Consider the following 12,517-nt stretch of genomic DNA (forward strand, 5'->3'; position numbering starts at 1 on the left):
GTCCCTCTTAGAATTAAAAATGTCGAGCAAAGCGAGACCAGCTTGCTAGTAAATAAATACAATTTAAAAAATAGAGGCAGCTCACTGTTAAGTGCTGCTATTTGAGCTATTTTTTAGAACAGGCCAGCGGGTGACTCATCTGGTCCTTACGGGCAATGTGGTGCCCGCGGGCACTGCGTTGGTGACCCCTGGCCTAAACACTTAAAAAAAAAAAAAAAAAAAAAAATCTCTTTTAGAATATATATATATATATAAATATATATATCTATATGTATATATATATATCTATATGTATGTATATATATATATATACATATGTATATGTATATATATATATATATCTATATGTATATATATATATATGTATGTATATAGATATATATATATATCTATATGTATATATGTGTATATATATATATATATATATATATGTATATATATATATATGTATATACATATAGATAATATATATATATATATGTGTGTGTATTTATATATACATATATTCACGTATACACATGTACACATATGTATTAATATACATATGTACACAACTATATACAGATGTATTAATATACATACTAGAGATGCGCGGATAGGCAATTATATCATCCGCGTCGCCAAAATCGTCATCCACCCGAACCAACATTTTATCGGGACCGTACCCGCCCGCCAACTGCCCGCTGATTACATCAGAAGTTGTCCGCCTTTACCACTCACAGAGCTATTTAAAACTGTTTCATAGAGAAATATAGTCAATTGGAGCTGCTAACGTTCTCGCGATTATTCAATAATGTTCATCCTGATGACAAGAATATGGGCGTGCAGTGAAGCCATTGCCTTAGACACCTTCAACAACATGTACGAACCCATTGTTGGTCCAGCAACATGTTGTGTGCAGCTTCCGCAATCACACGTATGAGATTGAAAGGCATACTGGGTGATACAGAGTACACTGATGGTTGTGATATAAACAACTGTAACACTTATTAATATGCGCCACGCTATGAAGCCACACAATACAAATTTGACAAACACATTTCGGGAGAACATCCTCACAGTAACACAACATAAACGCAACACAACTAATACCCATAATCCTTTGTATTCATGACAATTCCTGAATATATTTTACACCCCCGCGCCCCCAACCCCGCCCACCTTACCGACGCAGGGCGGGGGGGTTTGGGGTGTATAAAATAGTACCTAGGTGACTGCCGGCAGTCATTCAAAAGAATAATAGCGTCTCCTATTGACTTCTTCGCTTTATAACATGGGTCTTAAATGGCTCTTTGAATGGCAGAGGATACCGATCCCAGAACCATGTATATTAAATGTCTCCGGATGGTTCAACCGAATCTAATTAAAATCTATTTTTTCGTCATGTCAACTGCCCGACCCGCGGTTTACCCACGGACTCCGCGGATGAGGCCACAAACCGCGCATCTCTAATATATACATATATAAGACACATATATTCCCGTATATACATATATTTGATGTGATATATGTACATATATATGTATTAATAGGGACAAGCGGTAGAAAATTAATGGATGGATGGATGGACGGATGGATATATATACATATATATATAAATACACATATTTATGTACATATCAATCAATCAATCAATGTTTACTTATATAGCCCTAAATCACTAGTGTCTCAAAGGGCTGCACAAACCACCACGACATCCTCGGTAGGCCCACATAAGGGCAAGGAAAACTCACACCCAGTGGGACATTGGTGACAATAATGATCCAGTGGGACGTCTGTGACAATAATGATTATGAGAACCTTAGAGAGGAGGAAAGCAATGGATGTCGAGCGGGTCTAACATGATACTGTGAAAGTTCAATCCACAATGGATCCAACACAGTCGCGAGAGTCCAGTCCAAAGCGGGTCCAACTCAGCAGCGAGAGTCCCGTTCACAGCGGAGCCACCAGGAAACTATCCCAAGCGGAGGCGGATCAGCAGCGCAGAGATGTCGAGGCGGATCAGCAGCGCAGAGATGTCGAGGCGGATCAGCAGCGCAGAGATGTCCCCAGCCGATACACAGGCAAGCAGTACATGGCCACCGGATCGGACCGGACCCCCTCTACAGGGGAGAGTGGGACATAGAAGAAAAAGAAAAGAAACAGCAGATCAACTGGTCTAAAAAGGGAGTCTATTTAAAGGCTACAGTATACAAATGAGTTTTAAGGTGAGACTTAAATGCTTCTACTGAGGTGGTATCTCGAACTGTTACCGGGAGGGCATTCCAGAGTACTGGAGCCCGAACGGAAAACGCTCTATAGCCCGCAGACTTTTTTTGGGCTTTGGGAATCACTAACAAGCCGGAGTCCTTTGAACGCAGATTTCTTGCCGGGACATATGGTACAATACAATCGGCAAGATAGGATGGAGCTAGACCGTGTAGTATTTTATACGTAAGTAGTAAAACCTTAAAGTCACATCTTAAGTGCACAGGAAGCCAGTGCAGGTGAGCCAGTACAGGCATAATGTGATCAAACTTTCTTGTTCTTGTCAAAAGTCTAGCAGCCGCATTTTGTACCAACTGTAATCTTTTAATGCTAGACATGGGGAGACCCGAAAATAATACGTTACAGTAGTCGAGGCGAGACGTAACAAACGCATGGATAATGATCTCAGCGTCTTTAGTGGACAGAATGGAGCGAATTTTAGCGATATTACGGAGATGAAAGAAGGCCGTTTTAGTAACGCTTTTAATGTGTGCCTCAAAGGAGAGAGTTGGGTCGAAGATAATACCCAGATTCTTTACCGTGTCGCCTTGTTTAATTGTTTGGTTGTCAAATGTTAGAGTTGTATTATTAAATAGAGTTCGGTGTCTAGCAGGACCGATAATCAGCATTTCCGTTTTTTTGGCGTTGAGTTGCAAAAAGTTAGCGGACATCCATTGTTTAATTTCATTAAGACACGCCTCATGTTTTGTATGATAAAACATTGTCAAACAAAGTTAAACAAACACTCTCTGGTTACATGGAGTCTGCCTAAAAATGTATTTTTAAAACATTTTGGGGAAAAAAATAAAATATTTTTGGGGGGGGAAATTTGTGACTGGATTTAGAACGGGCCGAATAAGAACGGCGATTCAGGTGTGAATGCTTTTTTGTTGCGTGAATGGCGAGTGGTAGACAAAGTGGCCCCCGCGTGTCCCTCAGTGTCCCCTAGCTGTCATTCACCAAGTGGCCCCTTTTACACATCTTATTTCCAGCTCGCCGGCCCCGTCGGACCCCTCCGCAGTTGTTGCCCTCTCACCCCGCCCACCCCCCACCGCCTGCAGCCAATGGGGGCCCGCGCGCACGGCCAGCAGGCACCAATGAGGGGCCCTTTTCACGCGTATAAAACTTTGCAGAAGAGTTTGCCGACCTGCACGTCCTGTCAGTCCTCCTGGAGGAGAGCGAGGTCCCAGAGAGGGAGAGAGAGATTGAAGCGAGGGGCTCGCACGCGACACAAAAGTGGTGCCTCCACTCGACTACACAACCTTGTGAGTATCTTCTACTTACTCGTGTGTGTCTGTGTCTGTGTGTGTGTGTCGCTCACTTCTGCTGCTTTGGGCCTCAGCCGGCATGGACAACGCGCACATGAAAGAGTCCCAGGATGTTCTGTCCTACTTTGGCATCGCCGAGGACACGGGCCTCTCGCCCGAGCAGTTCAAGAAGAACCTGGACAAGTATGGCTACAACGGTGAGGGCGAGCGACAGAGGGAGAGAGAGAGAGAGAGAGAGAGAGAGATGCATGATGGAGAGCACAAGCAAGGAAAATAATCCCAATTTTAATACTACTAATATTAATATCTTATATATATTTAATACACACTGCACATCTTCATACACATGATCAATATTGATATTTGATAAACAAACCCCGTTTCCATATGAGTTGGGAAATTGTGTTAGATGTAAATATAAACAGAATACAATGATTTACAAATCCTTTTCAACCCATATTCAATTGAATGCACTCCAAAGACAATATATTTGATGTTCAAACTCATAAACTTTATTTTTTTTTGCAAATAATAATTAACTTAGAATTTCATGGCTGAAACACGTGTCCAAGTAGTTGGGAAAGGGCATGTTCACCACTGTGTTACATCACATTTTCGTTTAACAACACTCAATAAACGTTTGGGAACTGAGGAAACTATTTGTTGAAGCTTTGAAAGTGGAATTCTTTCCCATTCTTGTTTTATGTAGAGCTTCAGTCGTTCAACAGTCCGGGGTCTCAGCTGTCGTATTTTACGCTTCATAATGCGCCACACATTTTCCATGGGAGACAGGTCTGGACTGCAGGCGGGCCAGGAAAGTACCCGCACTCTTTTTTTACGAAGCCACGCTGTTGTAACACATGCTGAATGTGGCTTGGCAATGTCTTGCTGAAATAAGCAGGGGCGTGCATGAAAAAGACGGCGCTTAAATGGCAGCATGTGTTGTTCCAAAAACTGTATGTAACTTTCAGCATTAATGGTGCCTTCACAGAGGTGTAAGTTACCCATGCCTTGGGCACTAATGCAGCCCCATACCATCACACATGCTGGCTTTTGAACTTTGCGTCGATAACAGTCTGGATGGTTCACTTCCCCTATGGTCCGGGTGACACGATGTCGAATATTTCCCAAAAACAATTTGAAATGTGGACTTGTCAGACCACAGAACACTTTTCCACTTTGCATCAGTTTATCTTAGATGACCTGAGGCCCAGCGAAGCTGGCGGCGTTGATGGGTGTTGTTGATAAATGGCTTTCGCTTTGCATAGTAGAGCTTTAACTTGCACTTACAGATGTAGCGACAAACTGTATTTAGTGACAGTGGTTTTCTGAAGTGTTCCTGAGCCCATGTGGTGATATCCTTTAGAGACTGATGTCGCTTTTTGATACAGTGCCGTCTGAGGGATCGAAGGTCACGGTCATTCAATGTTGGTTTCCGGCCATGCCGCTTACGTGGAGTGATTTCTCCAGGTTCTCTGAACCTTTTGATGATATTATGGAGCGTAGATGTTGAAATCCCTAAATTTCTTGCAATTGCACTTTGAGAAACGTTGTTCTTAAACTGTTTGACTAAATGCTCACGCAGTTGTGGACAAAGGGGTGTACCTCACCCCATCCTTTCTTGTGAAAGACTGAGCATTTTTTGGGAAGCTGTTTTTATACCCAATCATGGCACCCACCTGTTCCCAATTAGCCTGCACACCTGTGGGATGTTCCAAATAAGTGTTTGATGAGCATTCCTCAACTTTGTCAGTATTTATTGCCTCCTTTCCCAACTTCTTTGTCACGTGTTGCTGGCATCAAATTCTAAAGTTAATGATTATTTGGGAACTGAGGAGACACATTTTCGAGTGGAATTATTTTCCATTCTTAGTTGATGTACAGCTTAAGTTGTTCAACAGTCTCCTGCCTCATATTTTAGCCTTCACACATTTTCAATGTCTGGACTACAGGCAGGCCGGACTAGTACCCACACTCTTTTACTAGGAAGCCACGCTGTTGTAACACGTGGCTTGGCATTGTCTTACTGAAATAAGCAGGGGCTTCCATGATAGCTTAACATATGTTGCTCCAAAAGCTGTATGTACCTTTCAGCATTAATGGTGCCTTCACAGATGTGTAAGTTACCCATGCCTTGGGCACTAATGCACCCCCATACCATCACACATGCTGGCTTTTACACTTTACGCCTGATGGTTCTGTTCTTCTTTGGTCCGGAGGACACCACGTCCACGGTTTCCAAAAACAATTTGAAATGCGGATTCGTCACACCACAGAATATTTTTCCACTTTGCATTAGTCCATCTTAGATGATCTCGGGCCAAGCGAAGCCAGCAGCGTTTCTGGGTGTTGTTGATAAATGCCTTTGGCTTTGTGTGGTAGAGTTTTAACTTGCACTTACAGATGTAGCGACCAACTGTAGTTGCTGACAGTGGTTTTATTAAGTGTGCCTGACCCCATGTGGTGATATCCTTTACACATGTCACTTTTTGGCTTACGTGCAGTGATTTCTCCAGATTCTCTAAACCTTTTGATGATATGGAGCGTAGATAGTGAAATCCCTAAATTCCTTGCAACAGCTGGTTGAGAAATGTTGTTCTTAAACAATTTGCTCAGGCATTTGTTGACTAAGTGGAGACCCTCGCCCCGTCCTTGTTTGTGAATGAGTATTTTATGGAAGCTGCTTTTATACCCAATCATGGCACCCACCTGTTCCCAATTAGCCACTTTACCTGTGGAATGTTCCAAAGAAGTGTTTGATGGGCATTCCTCAACTTTTCTCAGTCTTCTTTGGCACTTGTGCAAGTTTTTTTGAAACATGTTACAGGCATCAAATTCCAAATGAGCTAATATTTAAAAAAAAAAAAAAAGTTAACCAGTTTGAACGTGAAATATATTTTCTTTGCAGTCTATTCAATTGAATATAAGTTGAAAAGGATTTGTTGTATTCTCTTTTTATTTAATTTACACAACGTGACAACTTGACTGCTTTTGGCTTTTGTATTTTAATGCTGATTTGCGTATATTATAAAAAACATTTTTTGCAGGCATTACGATAATTTGCATGTATTATAGTTATTTGCATGTACAAACCCCGTTTCCATATGAGTTGGGAAATTGTGTTAGATGTAAATATAAACAGAATACAATGATTTGCAAATCATTTTCAACCCATATTCAGTTGAATATGCCAAGAAAGACAACATATTTGATGTTCAAAATCATAAACATTTTTTTTTTTTTTTGCAAATATTCATTAACTTTAGAAATTATGCCAGCAACACGGGACAAAGAAGTTGGGAAAGGTGGCAATAAATACTGATTAAGTTGAGAAATACTCATCAAACACTTATTTGGAACCTCCCACAGGTGTGCAGGCTAAGTGGGAACAAGTGGGTGCCATGATTGGATATAAAAGCAGCTTCCATGAAATGCTACGTAATTCACAAACAAGAATGGGGCGAGGGTACCCAATTTGTAAGCAAATTGTCAAACAGTTTTAGAACATTTCTCAACGAGCTATTGCAAGGAATTTAGGGATTTTACCATCTACGGTCCGTAAAATCATCAGAAGGTTCAGAGAATCTGGAGAAATCACTGCACGTAAGCGATGATATTACAGACTTTTGATCCCTCAGGCGGTACTGCATCCAAAACCGACATTAATGTGTAAAGGATATCACCACATGGGCTCAGGAACACTTCATAAAACCACTGTCAGTAACTACAGTTGGTCACTACATCTGTAAGTGCAAGTTAAAACTCTGCTATGCAAAGCAAAAGCCATTTATCAACAACACCCAGGAACGCCGCCGGCTTCGCTGGGCCCGATATCCTCTAAGATGTACTGATGCAAAGTGGAAAAGTGTTCTTTGGTCTGACGAGTCCACATTTCAAATTATATTTGGAAACTGTGGACGTGGTGTCCTCCGGAACAAAGAGGAAAATAACCATCCGGATTGTTATAGGCGCCAAAGTTCACAAGCCAGCATGTGTGATGGTATGGGGGTGTATTAGTGCCCAAGGCATGGGTAACTTACACATCTGTGAAGGCACCATTAATGCTGAATGGTCCATACAGGTTTTGGAGCAACACATGTTGTCATCCAAGCAACGTTATCATGAATGCCCCTGCTTATTTCAGCAAGACAATGCAAAGCCACGTGTTACAACAGCGTGGTTTCGTAGTAAAAGCGTGCGGGTACTTTCCTGGCCTGCCTGCAGTCCAGACATGTCCCCCATCGAAAATGTGTGGTGCATTATGAAGCGTAAAATACGACAGCGGAGACCCCGGACTGTTGAACGACTGAAGCTCTACATAAAACATGAATGGTAAAGAATTCCATTTTCAAAGCTTCAACAATTAGTTTCCTCAGTTCCCAAACGTTTATTGAGTGTTGTTGAAAGAAAAGGTGATGTAACACAGTGGTGAACATGCCCTTTCCCAACTACTTTGGCAAGTGTTGCAGCCAAAAAATTCAAAGTTAATTATTATTTGCAAAAAAATATAATGTTTATGAGTTTTAACATCAAATATGTTGTCTTTGTAGCATATTCAACTGATTATGGGTTGAAAATGATTTGCAAATCATCGTATTCTGTTTATATTTACATCTAACACAATTTCCCAACTCATATGGAAATGGGGTTTTTATCATAAAGATTTTTGCATGCTGTGTGTATAATGATTAGTTGCATTTATGATTAATTTGATGTGTAATAATGATTATTTGCATGTTGTATGTATTATGATTAATTGCATGTATTATGATTATTTACATGTTATATAAAGAGTATTTGCATGCATTATATTTGCATGTATTATGAGTAATTTCATGTATTCTAATGATTAATTGCATGTTTTATATGATTATTTGCCTATATTATGATTATTTGCATGCATTATAATGATTATTTGCATTTTGTGTGTATTATAATGATTTGCAGTTATTGTAATAATTATTTGCATGTATTAGGATTTTTTGCATGTTTTGTGTATAATGATTAATTGCAAGGTATATAATGATTTTTTTGCATGCATTATATTTATTTGTATGTATTATGATTATTTGCATGTTGTGTAATGATCATTTATATGCATTATATTTATTTGAATGTATTAAATTGAATATTTGCAAGCATTATGATAATTTGCATATATTAAAACAATTGTTTGCATTCATTATGATACTTTGCATATGTTATAATACTTATTTGTATTTTGTGTTTATTTTCATGATCATTAGCCTGTATTATGACTTGCATGTATTATAAATGATTTGCATGTTTTATAATGATTATTTGCATGTTTTTAATAATTATTTGCATGCGTTATATTATTTCCATGTATTATAATGATTATTAGCATATGTCATAATCATTATTTGCATGTTGTGTGTATTATGAAGATTACTTGCATGTATTTTAATAATTATTTACATATACTATGATTATTTGCACATATAATGATTCATTGCATATATTATGATTATATGCATGTTTAGTAATGATTATTCACATGCATTATATTTATTTGCATGTATTATAATGATTATTTGCATGCATTATAATCATTATTATTTGGATGTTGTGTGTATTATAATTATTATGATTTGTTGTCGTGAATGTCACTACAACATTGGAGAGTAAACATGTCACATGACCACGTCTCTTCTCTCTTTCAGAGCTGCCAGCGGAGGAAGGTGAGTGTCCATCTTTACCTTCACACTTTGTCTTTCCCGCTGACAAATGATAGCATTTTGACAATTGTCATTTTCAAAACCATGGCAATGTTGATTGTAACCATCAGGGATCAAAAAGGGTTCAAATAAGTCAGATTTTGACTTTCAACGCTTCAACATCTCTTGATCAATTTCAGGGCTATCTGCTGACTTAAAAACATTTTATGCTGTGTTTTATGTGCCATTTTTAGCCAAATATAACAATTTTTATAACGAAAAAACAAGATATGCGATATTTCCCCGCCAATTTAATTAAAAATAGAATTATAACATTGATTTTGATTCATTATTATTTTTTAAACAAAGAAATGCATTTTAAAAAAGTGAAATAACATTACGCCCGCTCTTTAATTCCACTTTTTATGTCTTTTTTTTTGTAGTAGTCTTTTTCTATCGGATCTGTGCGCCGTACTGTACGTACAGTAGAGAGATGCTGCAGGTACATAAAAAGTAGTACTACTCAGTATGTGACTGCGTGTGTTTCTTGCAGGAAAGACCATCTGGGAGTTGGTCGCGGAACAGTTTGAGGACCTGCTTGTCCGAATCTTACTGCTGGCCGCCTGCATCTCTTTTGTGAGTTGGAGAACTTTTCTTTTCTGTCAACAAAGAATGAAGGTTGTGTCAGGAGAGATGAGCAGTACTAGTAGGAGAGACAATACTAAGACTGCATGTGCAATTATATCAAGTACAAGAGTAGTGCGGAAATGAGATGTTTGCATAGACCATGGAGACACTCATTTCCTGCACAGCTACATGTTTCAAATTGTGGAACTTTATTATGCGTGGAACATGCAGCAAACAACTGTAACCTATTGTGGATGATGTACACGACAACTGAACCTGTCAATCAAAGTTGACTTATATAGTCCTTAATCACAAGTGTCTCAAAGGGCTACACAAGCCACAATTACATCCTCGGCTCAGATCCTACATCAGGGCCAAAAACACCCTTTCGTATTTTATACGTAAGTGGTGAAACATTAAAGTCGCATCTTAAGTGCACAGGAAACCAGTGCAGGTGAGCCAGTATAGCTATATAAAGTATATTTTTAATTTTCCTGAAGGAACTCTCCTGAAGGAATCAATAAAGTATTATCTATCTATCTATAGAGGTAAATATATGTATATAGTTGTATAAAGGTAAATACAGTATAGGTATATGTACAGTATATAGGTATATAAAGGTATATGCAGTATAGGTATACATGTATATAGGTATATAAAGGTATATATATGTATCTAAATATACATATATATGTATATATACATATATAAGTATGTATACGTGTATATATATGTATATATGTGTGTGTATATATATATATAAATATATATATATATATTTATAGGTATGTATATATATACATACATACATATGTATATATAAATATATATATTTATAGGTATGTATATATATATATATACATATATACATAAATCTCCTGATGATTGAGGGAACCCCTCATGAAACAGTTCTGTAGAGATGAAGTAGTCTTGTGATTTTTCCCACACCTACATATTGCGCTCTACCACGGTATCGAGCACTATTCTCTGGATAATCCAATCAAAACATATATATATGGACAGCGTGGCGTAGTGGGAGAGTCGCCGTGTGCAACCCGAGGGTCCTTGGTTCAATCCGCACCTAGTACCATCTTCGTCACGTCTGTTGTGTCCTGAGCGAGACATTTCACACTTGCTCCTGATGGGTGCTGGTTAGCGCCTTGCATGGCAGCTCCCTCCATCAGTGTGTGAATGTGTGTGTGAATAGGTAAATGTGGAAGTAGTGTCAAAGCGCTTTGAGTACCTTGAAGGTAGAAAAGCGCTATACAAGTACAACCCATTTATTCATATATATATGTATATATATATATATATGTGTGTGTATATGTATATATATATATATGTGTGTGTGTTTTATATAAACATATATACCGTATTTCCTTGAATTGCCACAGGGCATATAGTATGCGCCTGCCTTGAATCACTGCCGGGTCAAACTCGCTTCTCAAAATAATTAGCGCATGCTTAGAATTACCGCCTGGTCAAACTTGTGACGTCGCGAGTGACACTTCCCCTGTCATCATTTTCAAAATGATTTCAATACTGGTAATTTGAAATCGCATAAAGGGACGAAGATTAAGAGCTATTCAGTAGATTTTAAGGTCCAAGCTTACATCACACTGAAATTTTTACTGCATGCCTTCGGTAAGTGCCAGAATGAGAAGAGGTTTTAAAATAAATAGCGCATGCTTACTTTTACTGCATGCCTATGGTAAGCGCGGGATTGAGAAGAGGTTTTAAATTAAATAGCGCCCCGGCGGCAATTCAAAGAAATATGGTGTGTATATATATATATATATATATATATATATATATATATATATATATATATATATATATATATATATATATATATATATATATATATATATGTTAGGGGTGGGCAAATTAATGCGTTAATTACGAGTTAACTCATCAATCTATTAACGCCGGCAATTATTTTATCGCACATTTGCGTATGTTATTTACATGTTTTTATTTTGTTAACGCCTTTTCTTAACAAGATGGCGTCGCCCGGATAAGCTTCGGCTTCGAAGGGCTCTTGGTAAAGATGGAACATTTGGCAAAAATACCGGACAATTCTGCAAATTTCATGGCTGGCTTACAGCGTGGTCACTCCGGGATCACTTACGACCGCCAGACAATTCTGGATGTGGATAGATCGGGCCGTTTTGGACTGAATGAGGCGTGCTTGCTAGACCGGCTACTTAGCATGGGAATACTTTGCCGGCTACATCCAGCGGCCTGTGAAGCAGCGGAGTATATGTGTTGTCCGTCTATTTATCAATAATGCAGACCAGGAGTGTTGGCTGAGTTCTTAACGTTTGCTTTCAGAGCGTGCATATCACAACATACAAGATGCCGTCATGGCGACACACAACCTATACCGGGCTACCGCGCATGCTCGTCACTCCTGTTGCATGCTGGGTAGGGTAGTTCTTTTTTTCCCTGGCTCATAATATCACAATATAGTACCATGTATATGATGCGTTCAGTTTATCAAAGCACCAAGCAAACAATCGGAAAATTCCCATCATATCAATTCCTAGATATGGTCATAATTATTCTAAGTGCACTACACAGAATAAACACAACATTATTAATATTGTTACTATGGATAATTTGATCAAAAATTCCCTAAAACAGCCCACTACCTATAATATAGGTTTTTTAAACATAAGATCCCTGATAAAAAAA

At 38.6% G+C, this 12,517-nt stretch overlaps 1 protein-coding gene across 1 annotated transcript in view; it reads left to right on the forward strand.

The window, feature by feature from the left end:
- Positions 1–3,353: 3,353 nt before the first annotated feature.
- The window catches only part of LOC133541148 (sarcoplasmic/endoplasmic reticulum calcium ATPase 1-like), a 114,904-nt gene continuing 105,740 nt past the window's right edge, over positions 3,354–12,517 (forward strand). The window contains exons 1-4 of the mRNA XM_061884261.1: positions 3,354–3,512; positions 3,590–3,712; positions 9,200–9,217; positions 9,747–9,829. Of these exons, the coding sequence (XP_061740245.1) occupies positions 3,595–3,712; positions 9,200–9,217; positions 9,747–9,829 (219 nt within the window). The 5' untranslated portion in view covers positions 3,354–3,512; positions 3,590–3,594. The remainder of the gene's footprint in view (positions 3,513–3,589; positions 3,713–9,199; positions 9,218–9,746; positions 9,830–12,517) is intronic.

This window comes from Nerophis ophidion, linkage group LG23, assembly GCF_033978795.1.
Source record: "Nerophis ophidion isolate RoL-2023_Sa linkage group LG23, RoL_Noph_v1.0, whole genome shotgun sequence".
Classification (NCBI taxonomy): Eukaryota; Metazoa; Chordata; class Actinopteri; order Syngnathiformes; family Syngnathidae; genus Nerophis; species Nerophis ophidion.